The 19,697-nt window shown below is 41.3% G+C and overlaps 1 protein-coding gene across 1 annotated transcript in view; it reads right to left on the bottom strand.

The window, feature by feature from the left end:
* The window catches only part of DMRT1 (doublesex and mab-3 related transcription factor 1), a 93,192-nt gene that overhangs the window by 60,492 nt on the left and 13,003 nt on the right, over positions 1 to 19,697 (bottom strand). Inside the window, exon 3 of the mRNA XM_011379106.2 lies at positions 1,033 to 1,316. Coding sequence (XP_011377408.1) covers positions 1,033 to 1,316 — 284 coding nt within the window. The remainder of the gene's footprint in view (positions 1 to 1,032; positions 1,317 to 19,697) is intronic.

Below are 19,697 nucleotides of genomic sequence, written 5' to 3'. Positions count from 1 at the left end.
AGCTCACATATTAATTAATATGCCAAAAAAGTCAGATCCCTAAAAGTAGTGAGAGAATCCAAGAAATGGGGTGACTTGAATATTAACAACATCTCCACACCTAAAAAATGCAAAATGGAACAGAACTGTTCAGAAAGAAATTCAGCTCACACTTTTAAAGAGCGGACATAAGAAGGTCAAAGATTCGGCCTAAACTCTCAAATATTTATGTTGCCTTGTGCTGCAATCAAAGCCCAGCTAAGAAAGCCTGAGTATGGTAAATGCATCCAAAACAAGAACAGTTCTTGCAGAATCAGAGCGGGGTTGGCAGTGTGTACACAAGCACTCATGTGTACACACTCCCACAAGATAGTAATCCTGCCTGTAAATGCTTTTAACTGAGGGAGCAGAACAGTTCTAGATAAACTCTCCTTCCCTGATAATGCAAAATGCTTTGTTTTACCTCAAATATTAAAAGCTCTTGATTGCACATTATTTTAAAAAGAGTATGAAAGACTGCCCTCCATTCCCAACTAAAAACACACTCATGTTAAAAATAAACTAAAAACAAACAAACGAACAAACAAAAAACAATGCACCCACATTAGACCAGCATGACAGTAACCAAATTTCTTTTCTTACCTTTCTTCCATGCAAACATACCAGACTTTAACATTTCTCCCTCACAGGGTGCAAAATTATCATGAAGATTACTGCCACCCAGAAGGCTATACCTGCATTTTCTAAGTAGGTACAAGGCCAGAGGAGGTGGGGTTTCATACAATACGCTACTTGTGATGTAACTTTAGCCAACCACGTATGTATGCAGAAAGACTCTGAAAAATGAGAAAAGTGAAATTTGAAGAGAAAAACAAATGTATGCATATTTCTTTACAATTCCTTGCTACCTCTGGGGTTAAATGATGTTATAGGTAGAGTGAAAAATTCTTTACATATTTTATATAATGTGTACACACATGTGAGACAGCTGGGTGTGTGTATGTGTGTGTGTGGTTTTCACATATCCAGTTTACCCTCTGGGTAACATCTTACCTGCCACTGGTTTCCTGCCTGACCAGGCACATAAGGTGCTGGTAGGCTCCGAAGGCTGTTCTTCACAGGGGATCCCCCGAGAGGGCTTCCTACATCCCCAGAAGTGGAGTCAGTAGCCAAGGCCATGGAGTATTGAGGGTAGTTGTACAGATTGTTGTAGTAAGGGAACAGAGATGGCTGGTAAAAGCTGCTGTAGTAGGTGGAGTCTGAAACCAGGTCAGGTGTGTTCTCCACATGCCCTCTGCTGGTGACAGCAGGAATATCCTGGATGACCATACGTCCCTCTAAAAGAAAAAAAAAGACAATATGGTATTAATCAGAGGATCCACAAAACTTTTTCCTTAAACCTTGGCAATGCATGGCCATCCTCTTCAAGATCTGCAGAGCCACAGAACAAGGGACCTGAACTTGCTGCTTCTCCTGCAGCCAAAATAAAGGACGTTTCCTGAAGCTGGCATAATTCTGGCGGCACAGATGACTGACTGACTTGATTATTTTTACTGAGAATACCAAACACATTCTAAGAGTCATTTTAATTACATAAAGCCTGACTAGTAACTTCTACCCAGAAATTCCTATCCTAATGTCAAGAAATTTGAGATCAAATCTAGTTAATTTGGCTGTCTGCAACATTCTTACAACAAAATTAATTGTACTTCATTTTAAATAAGATAATAAAGAGAATCTTAGGGCTTTAACTGCAGTAGCCACACACATATCAGAAAGTCAAAGCAAGAGGTTAAGAGTTTAAGCAAACATTGTTTCCTTCATTTCCTTCCACAGGCAGATACCTTATCCTTCTCAAGTAGAGACCAGGGACAGACAAACTTCTGTAAAAGGTCAGCTAGTAACTACTTTAAGTTGAGGAATATATAGGTTGTTTTATGTAGTTCTATTGCAATAAAACTTTATTCACAAGCACAGGCAGCAGGCAAAAGCAGCCCACAGACTATGATTTGCTAGCCCTGGGTCTACACTTTAAATTGTCAATTCCGACAAACAACTGAATGGACTCCTAAATCATCCCTCCAATGGATGCTTATTAAACAGTGTTCGGTAGGTCCAGGTGCTTGAAATGGCTGCAAGGTATCAGGATGCCCCTGCCCAACGGGAGTCTACAGTCTACGGGGTGGAAGACATGGGATTACAAATAACAACAAGGATTATCATATAAGAACACCCATAAGCTCTTACAGAATTCAAAGGCTGGAAAGATGACTTGCAGCCCAGAAAGGAATTATGAAGACCTTCATGAAAACTCTGCATCTGAGTCGCACTTTTAAAAGAGAAGCAGGAAAAAAGTGAAAAATGAGAAAAAGAGAGTACTGAGAAAAGGGCCACAAAGACAAAGAAATGGAAGCAGGAGAGTGGAAGGAGAATTTGGGAGTGATGGATAAGGCATCAGGTTGAAGAGCGGAGTGCAAAAAAGGAAAGAGAAGTCCAGTCTGAAAGGTGGGCTGGAGCAAGGTGAAGAAAAACCTCAGTCCAACGCTGTGGCCAGTTGTCAGGGTGTGACGAGAACCACTGAGGATTTCCGAGCAAGGAGCAGAGAGGGCAAAAGCTTTGCTTTGGGGTGATTTATCTGATGGTAATTTATAAGACAAGTGAAGGGAGGAGAGACCAGAGGCAGGGAGATCCACCAAGGAGATGCTGATGTAGTCAGGGAGAGACCTAGAAGACTCAAATATAAGAGGAGTGGACCTGCACTAGGGACATGTAAGAGATGGAACTCAACAGAATTGGAAGATGAATGGGATGTCAGGAATTAAGATGCATGAGAAGGCAAAGAAACGTAAAGCAGATGTCAGGGCGAGCAGGAAGCTGAGGTGGAGTAGAAGAGAGGAAGGTGGTAAGTTCTGCTTAATCATGATACCAGAGGGACACTTAGTGGGGGAGATGAATGAAGGTGAGAAACTTAACACTTGTACTCATGGGAGCTGAGGCTGGAAGCTGAGATTCAGGAGTCACCACGGGGAGATGCTGGCTACATCTGGGGAGAGCAGTAGGGAGTTGTTACAGAAGAACAAATTATGAGAGAAGAATCAAGGTTAAAGTCATGGAGAATTTAGGAAAAACAACATCACAGAGACCAAAGTTGACTTGGACTGCAGAGGGGGCAGGCGTGGTGTCAACTGCTGCTAAAAGATCAATCAAAACTAGTCTGGAAAAGACCAACAGAGGGTAGGTCTTCAGGGCCTTGTGGTTTTAGCACAGAAGGAACAGAAACCCTCAGGAGGATGGGGAGCAAGTAAGCAATAAAGAGACAGAAGCAATGATCCTTCTGTCTCACCAGAATGTAAGATCCAGCAAGCTGACACCATGCCTGCTGGCTGACCCTTGCAGCCCTGTGCCTCGCACAGTGCTGAACACATGATGGCAAATATCTGCAGAAAGGGAATCAACGAATAACAGTTTTTCAACCAGCCTAGCATCCAAGTAAATGTGAGGGGGAAAAAATAGAAGCTTCAGGGATTAATAAGATGTTATTTCATTTTTAAAACATAGAGAAGGGGTGGGCATATGTAGGCAGGGAGAAGAAGCTAATAGAAATTCCTAGGACAATCGATGCACAGCCCAGAGCAAATGCTCAGAAAGTGTCCACCAGATGAATGTGTGGAAGGAGAAAGTTAACAGGTAACGGCGGGGCATGACTAAACGTACAAGGTTTGGGTGAGATCTATGACAAAATGTACTTTTACTGCATCATTTTCAAGTCAGCACTAACATCTCTTCTCAGAAAGGATACCAAATCCATTCACCTTCGGCTCCTGTCAATGCACTGTAATGTCCTTATTTTATTATATTTCTTTCTTTTCTTCTCTCCTCCTTTTCCCAACTAATGAGATTAGAAATTCCAATTCCATTACTCTATGCCATGTCTGGAGAAGGTACATGCCACTCTATGCTCCTCAATTTCCCCACCGCTGCTACAGTAAGAGTATTTTAAACATCAATTTGGTGGCATAATAGGTGGTTTTCACTTATCTAATTCTTGTTTTCAATGTTGTGTCTTTATTGTTTACCTGATTGTGAAAGCAATAAAAATTTTGCCAAAATGATAAATTATATGCATGTCTAGATCAGAAAAAGAATGAATGACATTCTTACCACCCAGTTATAAGCATTAGTGAGACACTATATACAATCTCATGGACACTTAGAAAGGCATTTTAGATGCCTCCCTCTGTCCCTCTTTAAATATTTCAGGCCTGAACAGGTAATTATGAGCTTGCACAGGGAGGCTGCAGTAATTGAGAAAAAAAATGAACCTCATGAAAATCACTGGCATGTCTGGTGTTTTTGAAATTTCCTTCAAACAACCAAGTAATATTGCTAACACCCATCACCCAGGGACCAGGGAACCCACTCAGCTCCCCTTTCAGACCCTCATTCAACTGCTGGGTGATCATGTGATACTCACTTCAGCCTCAGAAGAAGCATACAGCTCTCACCCAGACTGACAAAAAATAATATATGCAGAATATGCAACTCTCTCCAATCTCTCCTACAGCAGAATTCCCAAAAGAGTAGCTATAGACATTTTCTTTGACAATGGATACTCTCAAAGCTGGTACATTAAGCCAGGTGTCACTAGTAACTGGGGATAAACCTGAAAGTAAAATTGCCAGAAAGTAAAATTGCCAATTCATAAGCCACAAAATATATAAACTAACCATACACATTTTGAAATATATATATGTATATCATCAAAAGTGGTTTTCCATGTACAAACTCTTAATCGGCTACTAATCACTTTCTAAATCACACACACAAAAAGTAAAAGTTGACAGCTGGTTCTATAAACCTGAGCTGAATGCACCGATATGTATCAGGCCCTTCGCTGCAACTGTGATTCCTCCTGCCCACCCCAAGCCTAATATTCACTGTGACAGAGATGTTTAAACTGCATGGCCAGTATGACTAAGTACAAAGACCACAGGTATTAACCCCTAGGTCCCCTGCCAAGAGGCAAAAGGAAGTATGAAGTTAGATGTTTTAAGTGTTATTATTGGTGTAGTCCTAATTTGTGCTTTAAGGATGAAGGATCAGGATTAGATTGAAGAACCAGGAAAGGAACTGGAGAAGTATGTAATCTGCATATATCTACAAAAATGACCAACGGCATTCATCAGCAAAGACGCTGTTTGCAGATTCCATCACTTCATATTCTAATGCTCTTATCTGTGGCTCTGTACATTTACTTTCCACAGTCCAGTTCATCAATAAGGCTTCCCAATCCCTCTGCTACTTTTTTTGCACTCACATATGCAGTGTGAAATATGATTCACTCCTTCATGAGAGATCGATACTCACACATGATAAATACCCTTATTGATCTAGCAGCGTTATATGCTGGTCTCCGGGGCCATGGCGTATTAATAGTTAACCAGTAATTCATTTTAAGGTATGTGAAGGCTTTTTTTCCCCACTGTTCTCTAGTGTCAAGATTCCTGGAGTTGTTGCACTTTGAGTCATTTATGTTCACATATGGAGCCACACTCCCTTCTTAATGATAAAACCAACCCATTTCCTGTATGAAACATCACGTATGAAACCAAAACTTACAATTTGCAGCGCTAAGACTATTTGTGATTCACAATGATCTCAAGTAAATAGTTAATTTGTATATACCAGGTTTTATTTGTCTTTTATTTGTGGTCCATACCATGCATGGCACCTGTCCTACTTAGCTTCTGGTTTAAAGAGTTACCAATCAGGCAAAATTGCTCACCGCTAAATCTGAGATATCAAAATTATCTGCCATCAACTAATGTGTTGTGCTGAATACTAGGAGGATATAGAAAAAGTACAAACCATTTTCCCTCACTTTTTTTTTTTTAAGGAAAACTAAGGTCTTAAGACAAGACTGCCATTTGATGATGGCATGTCATGAAATCTAGAGGATGACAGTGGGGTGCGCCCTCATTGTCACAAGAAGGCTTAACTTACTCAGTTCTCTGCTTTTAGCATTATTCTCTGCATCAAATTAATCAGCTGCTGGCATTTCTTAGACTTAGGAAAAACAGAGAAATCCAGGGTGATGCTTTGGGACTCTTCCCCTCCAAGGGAGAGAACCAAGAGAGAGATACATGAGGAGAAAAGTTCCATGAGCTGACTGACATCCGTTCCTCTCAGCACTCATACACTTCCAAGGAAAGCTAGCCATCCCAACTGAGGAAATGGATTAGTTTTCTGAAATTGAAAACAAAGCTGGCACAGACAAAGGCCTGATAATTGAGGCAGCAGTGTGCCTACTACTCATGCCACTCACTGGTGACTGTGGTGATGAACAAAGAATATCATCACACCTGTCACTTTCCGCTGCCAAAGAATCAATTCATCTTCCATGCAATAAACTTAACTGAGCGTCTACTGTGTGCAAGGCAACTTGTCCAGTACCTTGGGGAACAGATAAAGAATGTAGGAAGGAAAAATTCTGAAACAGACACAGAGGAGAGACTGACCAAGGCTATGGGAAAACACAACTGTGTGGAAGGGAGGGTGAGATCAAGTCCAGCCTTCAAAGTACAAGTTCTGCTGATGTTGGCTCACTAACATCACTCCTGTACACAGGCATGGAATATGTTAGAGCCGCTTTCTCCTTTTTCTCAAGGAATTTTTAAAAATATAATTTGGTCTTGGAGGAATCTGTCAAGTTCCCTTTTCTCCTTAGGGTGAAGACTTTTCTTTAAAAAAAATAAAATCCTGAAGTTGGCCTTTGAAGCCAGGAGCAGGCTTGGTTCAAAGGTGTGGGAAATGTCTATGTGAGATGCAAAGGGATCTGGGAGGGAAGGGGAAGGAGGAAGGGGGAAGCAGGGGAGAAAAGCGGTGGGGGGTGGGGGGCAGATATTGAGATTGATATGGGGAAAGATGGAGAAAATATAAGGGGTAGGGGGAGCAAATACAGGCCCAACACGATTAGAAACAGACTGCCCTGGGGCCATTGAAAATCCCAGTAACAAATAAACACATCCATTGTATGCAGCAATTCCCAAAGTGCTGGGCCAATCCCTGCCCTCTAGGAGCTTGCCCGCTATTGATAAAGAGTTCACGGGAGAACTTTAAAGGATCAGAAACGGTTTTTCATAGAACAGACCAAAACAAAACAGAGTGAGTGAGAGAGAAAGGAATTCTAGATTAAGAAGAGGAGACACTTTCTGAGATGTTAGAACAGCCTGCAGAGCAGAGCAGGCAGAGCACAGGGTCCCTGGTAGGCTGAGAATGCGGTTGCTGCTGGCAGAGTAGTATAAAGTTTAGACTCTCCTCCAAGAAAACTAAACTGGATCTGAAAAGACACTTAAGTGCAGGCTCACTCTGTGGTCCCAAGGACTGGCTATGGCAGTCTGGCAACCCCTACACCTCATACACATCCATACCTACTGGCATTCTTATTCATGGGTTTCTGCTCCCCCTTCTCTGGCTCCTCTTGCTCTATGTGTGTTTCCCTCTCTCTCTTCCCCTCTGCATGAGCCTCAGAATTCCCCAGGGCCACCCAGGGAAACTGTTAGCCCTACAGTGGGAGTCAGATATGGACAAAATGCCTTTTCTATGACTTTACTAGAAAAAATCTCATGGCCATGAAAGAGGTTTTCTCTCTTTAGGCCAGTTCAGAATTTCCTATCATTGGCAAGATGCCAGAGATAGTTTGGGACTCTGTCAACATCTCCCAGCAGACTGAAGAAGGCAGTGCTATACAACAGGCCAGTGGCAAGGCTTGAGTTTGGGAGTGGATAAAAGAGAGGGAAGATGACGAACACACTTCTTTTCCATCAAGTACTTTATTATAAAAGAGATCTTATGCTGAGAAAACTTTAAACTAGGAGCATATTTGACTATGTACGTATATTTAGGTCTCCACAGAACAGGTTTGCTCTGAACGGTATTTGGACTGCTTAAAATGTAGAGGCTTAATTTATCAGGGTCTTTCATTGGGTATCAAGGGTGCTGAACACAGGAGGTATCAGGGACGTATTTCAAAATATGCTCATGGACAGCCTCCTTTAGGTTTGGGAATTTAGATTCTGCTTCTATAACTTCCTTTTAAAAATAAGATCATAGATGTTTATTGTTGCTCCTGAAAGTCTAAAGTGGAATGAGCCCCTGTGCAAACGTGAAGGGATAAAAAACCTAATTGCATTACACTATATTGTTTCACACAGCCTTGGCTCAACTCATGATTATATTGCTATTTCGTAATGAAGCATGCCAACATTTGGAAGGTGTGCACCATTCAGTAAACTTCACATTTTCTAAATGACCAGTGCATGAGATTATAAAACCATGAGTGGGTGAAAGGCGCAATCAATGGGCAAGATGGACCGATGGGTTTTACTATGGAGTACAAAACACTCGTTAGCACCATTTCAGAATCACTATAACTAATTTTTAAGAAATTATTACTTGTCGAGTTTTGGTCTAGTATCAAAGAATAGTTACAATGATCTGAAAAGGCTATTTGAATTCTTTTCTTCTTTTTCCAACTATTTATGTGAATTTTATCTGTTTGTCTATTTTTATCTATCTATCTGAATTTTCTTCACGTATTTCAATCAAAACAACAGACTGAAGTAGAAGATATGGAAACTAAGCTGTGTCCTATTAAGCCAGACATAAAAGAGATCTGCAAAAATGTGAAACAATGCCATTCTCCTCATTTGTTTTTTGGACAAATAGTTTATTTTTCATTAAAATGTTACTTATGTTAACAAGGAATGAATTTATTATTTTTAAGGAATTAATAAATATATTTTTAATTTCTCAATTTAGTTTCTGATTCAATAAATATTGATAGCTAAAACTCACATAAACAAAAGCTTTTTGAGGTCCTGGATAATTTTTAAGAGTGTAAAGGGGTCCTCCAACTTCAAAGTTTGAGAACCTTGTTTTACAAGCTCTTCTCTTTCCAGGAGGACCGATTTCAGAGCAATTGGAATCCAGAGTCTCATTCATACTAGAGCTCTGTGAGCTGATAGCAATCATCAATAAAGTCCCAACTGGGATGTCTGGCTTCATCCTTAAGCCTGGAACATTTCAGTGAAAAAGACACTGATCACTACACAGTATGCCAGGCAACAGAACCTCGGGTTGAGAAAGCTGGCTCCCAAGTCGAACTGCTTGATCAGATCTGAAATCTTCCACTCTGTGACCTTGGGGCCAGGTACTTAAGTCTTCCGTGTCTCAGTGTCTATATGTAACATGGGGATCATGCTGCTACTTATACCACTGAGGGCCAAGAAAGGCTATGACACATGCTCGGTAAATGCTGGATATTGTCATCACGATCACAACACAGTGGTAACATTCTATGCCATCGTCAAGAGTGCCACCGAATGCTTACCAAAAAAAAGTTCTTGCTCCAAATGCTAATCTCCAGGGTACCACAGGAGGGCTAGGCTGCACCTGGTATGGCTTCCCCAGTGCAGAAGTACTTGGAGAGGAGCAGAATCCTCCACTCCTGGCCTTCTCTGAGGTCAGACCATAGCCTTGAGTGCAGTCGGTGTGATATTACTCCCTAAAGTCATAATCAGGAAATGCGGGAACAATCTGTTTCTCCCACGAGGCAATCATGACAGGGCTATTTTAAATGTCAAACACAAACCTGGCGCCAGAAAAGCAAACAACCTCTTCACTGTGCACCTACCTTGAGCCCAGAACCATCTCTACTTAGTGAGACAAATACAGCCAGGTGGAGAAGAGCTGACCATTCCTTCCCTTCTTCAAACTCCATCATCCCTAGTCCTATCACCTACTGTATTCAATTCTGCTTTTGAGAACTGTAGCTATTATGGTGCTTCCCTTAAGCCAGGGATTTTATTTATTTGAGGAGACTGCTGCTGTTCCAGGGCTGAACTTTTAGCTTGCTATAAAGTTAATGTGCTATTCAATGTTCATTCCAGGCTAGACTGTGGGGCTGTGTATTTTCTGCCACCCCCAGAAGGCCATTATCTGTAATGGCCCATTACCATGCGTAATTATTTCTCCTAGCTTGGTCTATGACCTCCAGGGTTGCACACTGTTACAGCTAACCGCTCTGTCTTACTAAATTTGTGAAGGAAGCTTTTCTGATTTTTAGTACTTTTAACGGTGTATTCCAAAGCTGATATAAGAACGTTTTACAAGCATACTTACCACCTCAAGTCAGGAATAATTCAGATCTCTTCCAGATGTACCTTTCCTACCTCCATGGAGTTCTACCTCTTCTCAAATAATGGGAAAAATAAAGCATAATCAACTCTCCATTATGTGGGAGCTGATACCCAAACTGGGAATTATCCAGAGCCCTTTACACTCCCTTTTCTTTGCTTTGGCTCTTTAATCGTATCATGCTTTTTAAAGATTGCTACTGGGAGAAGGCAGAGATAGGGAAGGGAATAGAGAAAGAAAGAGTGACACTTCAGATCTTAAATTCAATATACACTCCCACATTTAGTGTTTTTTGAAAGGAAGGAAGAACTATGTTCAAATCAATGGTTAAAATGATTGGGGGATTCCGTATGCATTTAAAATATTAATTCTAGAACTGACATCTGGTGATATACCACCAAAGTGTCATTTTACATTTATCTCTTTTTATCATTAGCAAGAAAAGAGAAAAGGGGGTTGCTGGATGTCATGAGGGTGCTGAAATGCTTAGCCATTCATCGGCATTTCTGTGTCTTCCTTACCACTACTTCCCTCAGAAGCCCTACTGCACTGCTCAGGTATGAGGATATGCTCAGGTATTAAGGTTCACAAAAATACCCAAAAGAGTGTCCACAGCTAGGAATGAAACCACTCCATTTCTGTGTGGCCACTAACTACCAGTGTATCTGAGACCATCTCCCAGAAGCGCCGATACATGCACTCTCTCTCTGCATGTACCATCTTTATTTTCCTTCTGTCTTTCCTTCCTTCTGAAAAAAGGTCCTCTGAAATTGAAAGAGGTTGATCCTAAAAATAAAAACTCATCCATTCTTTCAACCATCATTTTTACCAAAGTCAGGTAAGGTAAACTAGAGAGAATTAAACCTAAGAGCTTCACGGAATCAGACAACAGAGAAGTCTCAGGAAATAATTTGTCCCTTGCTTCAATACCGGTGAAGCTGAAGTACCAAGTCTAAGGATACATGTGTGATTGGCAATAAGACCTCAGCTGAGGCCCCTGTCTGAGACCTCACACTTTGCCACTGCACCATGTCATTAAGGAAAAAGGAAGCCGTGCAGATGTGGCCAGTGAACGTCATCAGTTAAAGGAGATCTGCTGTTACTGACAAGGAATCAACACTGATGTTTTCCTGGGAAAGAATATAAGTGACTACTAACTGTTTAAATGCTGGCATGAAGGTTTGTCAAACACAGAGGTCAAGAGAGTTCTCAGCCTCCAAAGACAGACAACAAAATGAGGTCAGGACCTCATCCTCTCCACTGCGTATTATTAGGCAGGGCAAGGGCTGGATTATTATTTGGTCCAAGCGTGTGTCACACTGGCCCAAAGCCCTTAACTTGTTGCTCTTCTGACTCCTCTCTGAAGCAGCTTTCTCTAACTCTGGGTACTCATTTAGTTTTGTAACTGCAGTCTTGTTTACCAGCACCTGTGATGTGCGCTATTCTCAAAGTGCATATGCAAGTCACTATGTACCATAAAAGATGACGGTATCTACACTGTTACCTCCTCACAGCTCACTGCTCCACCAAACATGTCATGAATCACAGGGATAGGAGGGTACAGCAAAAGTGGCCATATCTGAAACAATTCCTGTGTCCCCAGTGTAGGAGCCGGTGCTCAAACCCCGCCTCCGGGCACTTAGAACCAAGGCATGTGAAGTAAGCTCTGCCAATCAGATTATCCAACTGAGACTTCAATTTTGACAATGACTTTATTTTATGGCTGGATTCAGAGGCTTCTGGATTTCGATGGTGCCAGAGGCTGCAGTTACAAGACCCTGAAGGTTCTGCCAATTTGGGCTATGTATATGTAGACACACATACATATATGTGCATACATACATACACACAGATGTCTATATCTATCTATATATCAATCGACATCGTTACTAAAAAGAAATTCAAATATTTACCGATTACCAAGAGCCGAGCCGGGCCTCTCAGCTAAAATGGTATCATAGCAACTAAGGAACAGTATGACAAGCTATGCGACTGGCTGACTTCTTACAACTACAGTCACAGCTGCATCCCATCTATCTTTATTTTCCTCACCTAGTGACCTGTGTTGTACAGACTCTGTCCATCTGGATCACTAGCAATCTAACACGCTTTCAGAAACTCCATTTCACAGAAAGGTCACCAGTATCAAGAACTGTTTGGCAGGTATAGTAGGCACTCTTTTATCCACGTTCCAAGACTCCAGTGGATACCTGAAACTACAAGTAGTACTGAACCCAATATGTACTGTGCTCTTTCCTACACATACATACCTATGAGAAAGTTTAATTTATAGATTAGGCACATTAAGAGATTAGCAATAACAATAATAAAACAGGACAATTTTAACAATATACTGTAATAAAAGTTCTATAAATGTGGTCAGTTGTTCTCTCTCAAAATACTTCTTGTAGTGTCCTCACCCTTCTTGTGATGATATGAGATGATACAATACCTATGTGATGAGTGAGCTGAATGACACAGGCATTGTGACAGAGCATTAGGTTACTATTGACTGACGATACGTAACAAGCACTTTAAGGTTTCTTCTTGGTATATCTGAACTACCAGCATCACTACTCTTGTGCTTTGGACTACTACTAAGTAAAATAAGGGTTACTTGAACACAATCACTGCGATATTGCAATAGTCAATCTGATAATTGAGATGCTGGCTACTACATGAGTAACTGGTGGGAGCCTGCACAGCGTGGAGACGCTGGACAAAAGGATGGTTCACATTCCATCCTTTTGGGACATCGCGAGATTTCATCATACTACTCATCCTTTTGGGACATCGCGAGATTTCATCATACTACTCAAGAGCGGCACACAACTGAAACCTCGAAAAGCAAAACCACAAGTTAGGGAGGACTACTGAACTCACAGTAAAAAGAACCTGAAGAAAATCTCTGCGGTGGAGAACAGTCTGTGGCATGGTAGGAGGGGTACAGAAATTAAAATCACGAGGCCTGCATAAACAGAGCCCTCTCTGTGGCAAAAGAGCCAGCAAAGGCTGTGGGCAGCACCTGGTATCATCCGTGGCTGCGTCAATCACCAGTCCCACCTGTGCTTCTCAAGATGTATTCCATCACAGAAGCAATACTGGATTGACAAGAGAATAAAGATTTTTTTAAAATCAATGAGGCAAGGGTGATTATTTGAACAACAACAAAGCACATACTCCTCCAAACACAAAAGTTTTAAAATTAAGTTGGTTTCTTTTTCCCTAGGAAGGGAAACAACAAAATAGGCAGAACCTCCAGACTCACTGGGGGATCCTCTTTCATCCCTGAACTAGACATAGACAGGAAAAGCAGTAGTATGACTGACCTTCTGAGAAGAGACTACAGTGTTGTGACTAGAAGGATTTCAGAGCTCAAGTGCTAAGCCTCGTGAAAAATCATGATGATGCTGTCACAAGAAGGATTCACCGAAAATTCAACCAGAGGTGCTAACAGAGCTGTTCTTCCATATATGTTGAGTACTTACAATGCTTTGCCCCAGAAAGGTCAACTTGTGAGAAACAGCTCTCCAAAACTCAATCAATTCATTCGTTCATTCACTCAATACCAACTGGGTGCTCAACTGTTTATCTCCAAGGTAGAAAGAGTCACTTAATCATGACATTACCATATGCATATGCAGGTGTCTTCAGGTTCAGCTGAGTCTGAGACCAGGAAGCCCATCAACTCCACAGAATGTGTAGCAGTACTTTACTGTGAGTTCAAATACAGAAGTGCAGATTTGCATTAATAGCTAAAATAAAACAAATGTGTAGGCAAGGAGAAAAGACTACTAAACAGTGAGACAGAAAATATGACACCTTAAGAAAAACTAAGAAAATAATAAGCAACATATTAAATTCTCGGGGACTGAAAAAGCCAAAAAAGGGAGGAGAAACAAAGTCACTACAGATTAAATATGGAGAGTTTTAAGCCAATTATAAAAGATCAAAGAGAACAAGAAAGGGGAGGAGTAGCCTTACAAGTAACCAAGATAGGAAAACTTGGGAGAAATATGACCAGCGAAAAATCATTACAGTTTATAGTAAAAGTAATCTAGGGATGATTTTAGAGAGAAATTCAGTAGAGACCACTACTGAGAGCACAGTATAGAGACAAATCAAAAAGCTCTTTATTTTAAAAAGGCACGCAAGTTCAGAGGGAAGGTACTTCCTATGTAGAACACTGAATAGGATTGGCAAAGTGAAATGTATCAGTGAAAAATGACAGTGCCTTGAGACGCATTTTGGATTTCTATACCACTGACCTCTAGCTAGGAACTTTGGCTTGGTCTTCATACACACCCCCAAGGGGCAAAAGGAACAGGCGACGATTGTGGAATTGGTAGAAGAGTGTCCTTGAAACTCATCTGACACTTTCTTTTGCCCCCAATAAAAAACTGACACTGCCTCCTTTGAATAATGTCAACTTCCTCAAAAGTCTCAACCATTACTATGCTCGATTTTACTCAAGAGGAGCTGAGCTAAATTGCTAATGCAAATGATGCTAACTTTCAATTTTAATATCATCTTTCATTTATGGAATATTCTGCTATTTGCACATATTCTTTAGGATGCTAACCACCATAACTTTATGAAGTTGAAAGAGCAGGAACTACGGTGTCCCCCACCCCAAAAAGAGGTGTTGGCTGTGCCTTAGAAAGGTACCCTGTACACGAAGCAATGCAGTAGGAGCTGCAGTCTGGATTAAACCCAGGCCTTTGAGTCCAGTTTTGGCTCCTTCTTGCAGAGACATGAAAAATGCATACATCCAGCTCTTCGCTTTTATTCTAAGTAGTTAATTCAGTGTATTTTGGGTTTTTGTTTAATAATCAACAATACACTGAACACTCTAAGTATCAGAGTCAGAAAGCCCAGAGAAGTGCAGATTACTGCTAAAGACTCCCAGTTACAATGAATTAACTAGCATGTAAGATCAAGGAGAATACCTAACTTAGAAAACCTTTCTTTCCTAAATGAGATTGTACAGATCACTCTATAACTACAGGGATGACTAAAAACTTTGGTATAACTGAATTTATAGGATGAGAAAATGTGACATAATAACATAGCACTTACTGAGAGAATATATTTCAAGAAAAGAGAGAGAGGGACAGAGACAAAGGGAGCTCTCTCTGGACATCAACTATTTTACTTATCCCTACACCTGGATACAAACTTGTTCACCTGGCTTAGTAACCTGGCTACCCAGTAAGTCCCAAATTAGTACTATTACACTTGGGGTGATAGAGCCCAATGTAGGGCATGAGAAAAGGCTGTGAGTCAAATTTGGATTTGAATCTCAACCCCACCACTTAATACATGAGCAATCTTGAGCACGTTATTTGACCCCTATTTCCCTATAAATGAAAAAAAAAAAAAAATTTCCTAGTTTACAGAGTTGCTGTAAAGATTAAATGAGAATATAAATAATAAAGCAGCTAAGACAACATCTGACACAAGGCAGACACTCAGCAAATGAGAGCTAGTTGAATTGTAATTATTACTACCACCTCTAAAAGCATAATGCCAGAGCTAGGAATTAAACTACACTCTGAAGGCAAAGCATAAAGCATTGTCCATTCTCCCCTCTTCACAACAAGGAGTTAGGAAAACGTTATTCACAATCGTGCCTGGATCCTCAGTTTGAGAAACGTTACTTATTCCTGCCATTCTGGCCCTTGGCAACACAAACTAATGTGAGAATGACATTTCTTTGCCTAATTACTCTTATTATGCTTTGTTTTCAGTTCTACCCAATTTTCCCCTGCTCCTAGATGCAAGCTTTTGTTTCCTGTCAAACTCCTCTCCATTGCTGTAAATAATCTCTCCCCCTCTTTTATATTACCTTTCAAATATTTATAGACTGTTATTCTCCTTCTCTCCAAGCCATACATCATTTTTGTTGCCCTGCCCCGGGATTCTCTCTAGTTTATCTACATCTTTTAGAGAAAAACAAACTCCAGGTGCTTCATGATGAAAACAGAACACCCAAAGCTAACAACCCTAAACCAAGGAGGCCCCTTATTCAAAAGCCACAAGAAGTCTTTGATGTGCTTCTTACTCCTTTTCTCCTATAACTCATAATTCCATCTCTCAGATAAAAACTGAGGCAGAGAGTGATAAAGGAAATGAACCCCGCCCTCACCAAGCCGGTGGCAGAGGCCCTAAGAGGCAGCAGCTCCTAGGGTGTAATGCTGTGGGACAGTCCCGGACATGGTTCAAGCTTCATGAGGAACTGTGCATAGTGTGCATCACTACTTGTGCATTCCTTCCCCACCCACTGCATCTGACTCGAGTGTATAAGAATAGCATCCTTGAGACTCCCTTGATGCTTTTTTGCCTCTGATGAAAAATATGACACTTTAATTTTCAGATGCACAGTTTTGAAAACATACAAAACTAAACACTTAAAAATACTATCCTCCTCAACAGGGAGACCTCATTTCATAGTGGGTGACTGTAAGGCTTACCTAGTTCAGCTTTCTCACATTTCTTCTGGAACATGGTAATGTCAAAGTGTCTGCCCCACTCCAAAAGGTCTGTGCTGATGCCCCCTGCTTCTTAATCTGACATGTATGTCTCAAGGTTTCTAAAATGTGTGCCTTCTTTCCAAGGCAGCAAGATATTTATTGTGCTTTACCTATTTTGTAGAAGGGAACTTCCTCATCTCAGCATTCTGAGTATTTGTAAGGTTATACAACACTCCCCACTCCCTTCAGAAAGAATAAGAGATGGCTAACGCTAAAGACATACACTGGTAAAATTAATAAAATAGAAAAAGTGAGGCTAAGAAGGGGGAAGCTTATTCCAACTATTCCAAAGTGAGGACTCAATACATTTACTCTGCGTGAACATTAAGATGTATCTGAGATTCCTGGCAGCTGGGGTAAAATGGAAGGAAGTGTGATAGGTTACATGATCCTCATCCAGAGACATAATTCTTTTGTCAGTCCATGTAGCTTCATTTTGTGAAAAATAGCTTATGGCAAACGGTGGATCATATCCAGGCTCATTCCTCTGCTTCTCACATTAGTATCTGAAACTTGAGTTCTGTGGCATGTTTCTGTATTTCTTCATGGCTTACAAGGAACTTTTACATAAATATATTAGTTAAGCACCACAATAATTCTGCAAGATAAACTGGACAGACATTACTATTTTATCCATTTATCCTTTGAGGAAATAGACAAAGAAATTAAGTGAACTGCTCAAAATCAAAGAGGTAGTAAATTAAGTGGGCCAGGTCTTCAAACTCTACATCTTAGGTTCTTTCAATGGCATGAAGCATCCTCCCCAGGCACAAAGTTAACAAGATAACAACAACACTCTTTTTCCAGGTGTCTTCAAGCCTTAAGACCTTTAATCAAGTTTCTACTACCATACACCATTCTCTCAGGGGGCAGCCTGGCATTGCCATGTGGTAACAAAAACTCACCCTGGGGGAAGCATGACACTGAACGTGTTCCACATCAGTCAAAGAAAGCAGTAAAACTGCTTTCAAATACTTGACAGATAACGTGCATTCTAAGTTCGTGTAACCTGGATAAGAATAAGATTAATCTCCATAACCAGACTATTGACTAACCAGTGGTCCCCAACCTTTTTGGCACCAGGGACCCGTGCTCCTATAAGTCTGATGCCCGATGATCTGAAGTAGAACTGAGGGGGTGATGCTAGCACTAGGGGCGGCTGCAAATACAGATGAAGCTTCACGGGTTCGCTGGCCGCTCACCTCCTGCTGTGCAGCCCCGTTCCTAACAGGCCACAAACTGGTACTGGTCCGCAACAGGGGGGTTGGGGACCCCTGGACTAGACGGTATATCCCACTCCTTGGTCATGGCCATACCGAATAGTAATGTTGAAACTTCTAGACCACAACACTGGTCATCACTGTGAAATGGTCCAATCACTGGGCCTGTTAGTTTAACTTGCGACCTGCCCATGGTTCAACTGAAATGAGCAGAGGTTGGAAGAACATAAAGAACTCACCAGGTTTAGCTGTTCTACTATGCTTTATGATGGCCATTTTTACTTGGCCCGGGCTAATGACCTGCTAACCAGGAATTAGAAGAATCACAGGTTCTGCTCCTCGGCTTGACCTTCAAAGAATGCCGTGACCAGGGTTCAGTCCTTGGGCTCCTCATGTCTCTGCAGTGTGCCCCACCTCCAGTTGTCTCATCTAGTCTCATGGTTTGAAATACCAAGTAGCAGGGGGAGGAGGAGGAACTATAACTCACAGCATAAAGGGCCAATCTCCATAATAAGTAAGGACCTCCTAAATAGAGGGGAATTCAATAGAGAAATGGGCTGAGGACATATACAGATGGGTCACAGACAAAAAAGTACAAATGGTCCTGAAATGTATGAAAAAAATGTCCAACCTCACTAATAAAGGAAACGAGGATTATTAACTATTTGAACCTTTCTATTGCTACAAATTACCACAAATTTAGTGGCTTAAAACTACACTCACTTATTATCTTACAGTTTTGTGGGTCCAAGTCTGACCCAGGCTAAAAATCAGGTGTCAGCAGGGCTGCATTCCTTTGTGGAGGTTCTAGGGGAAATCTGTTTCTTTGCTCACTCAGGTTGCTTACAGAATTCAGTCCCTTGCAGGTGCAGGACTGACAACCCATTTCCCTGCTGGCTGTCAGCTGAGGGTTGTTCCAAGCATCTAAAGAACTGCATTCCCTGGTTTGGGGCCCCCTTCCTCCATCTTCAAAACCAGTAACAGTGGGTCAAGTCCCTCTCACACATAACAATTCACCCTCTCCTGTGTCTTGTCATGGCATTTCTGGTGCATCTGAGAAAGGTTCTCTGCTTCTAAGGATTCACGCCATTAGAATGAGCCCATCTGTACAATCCAGGATCATCTCCCCATCTTAGGACCCTTGACTTCATCACATTTGCAAATTCCCTTTTGCCACACTAAGATAACACCCTCAAAGAACACCAGGACTTGGGTGCAGACATCTCTGGGGAGCCCATTACTCTAATGACCACACCCATGTACACTCTTCACCTTTCAGACTGGTAAAGCCCCAGTGTTACCCTAGTGTTAGCAATGTTGAGGCAGCCGCTCTCTGGAGGGAGTGCCATTGACAACATCTACCAAAATTACATGTAAATAAGCTTCCAATATAGACCTCCTATCCTACCATTTCTTTCTGTCTCTACTACCACCTAAGGAGAGAGGCCTCTTTTCCTACTTGCCCTATCAAAACAGCCACTGTTCCTTCGGACACTTCCATCATATCACTTTATCTTTCTTCACAGTACTTACCACTTTCTGAAAATATCTTGCTTATTTACTGGTGAGCTTGTTTATCAACAGTCTCTCCCGCTAGATATGTAAGATCCACAAGAGACAGGTATTTTATGCACAGCTGTATATCCCATGCCTAGAAAAGGGTCTGACCCAATGCAGTCACACAACGAATTATTAGTTGAATGAGTGTAAAATAAAATTGAAAAACAGAAGGAAGAAAGGAAAGAAGGGAGGAAATCTTGCTCAAAGA

This window comes from Pteropus vampyrus, unplaced genomic scaffold (genome assembly GCF_000151845.1).
Source record: "Pteropus vampyrus isolate Shadow unplaced genomic scaffold, Pvam_2.0 Scaffold354, whole genome shotgun sequence".
Taxonomy (NCBI): domain Eukaryota; kingdom Metazoa; phylum Chordata; class Mammalia; order Chiroptera; family Pteropodidae; genus Pteropus; species Pteropus vampyrus.
Note: the sequence above shows the minus strand (reverse complement) of the source record. Positions and strands in the feature narration are given on the sequence as shown.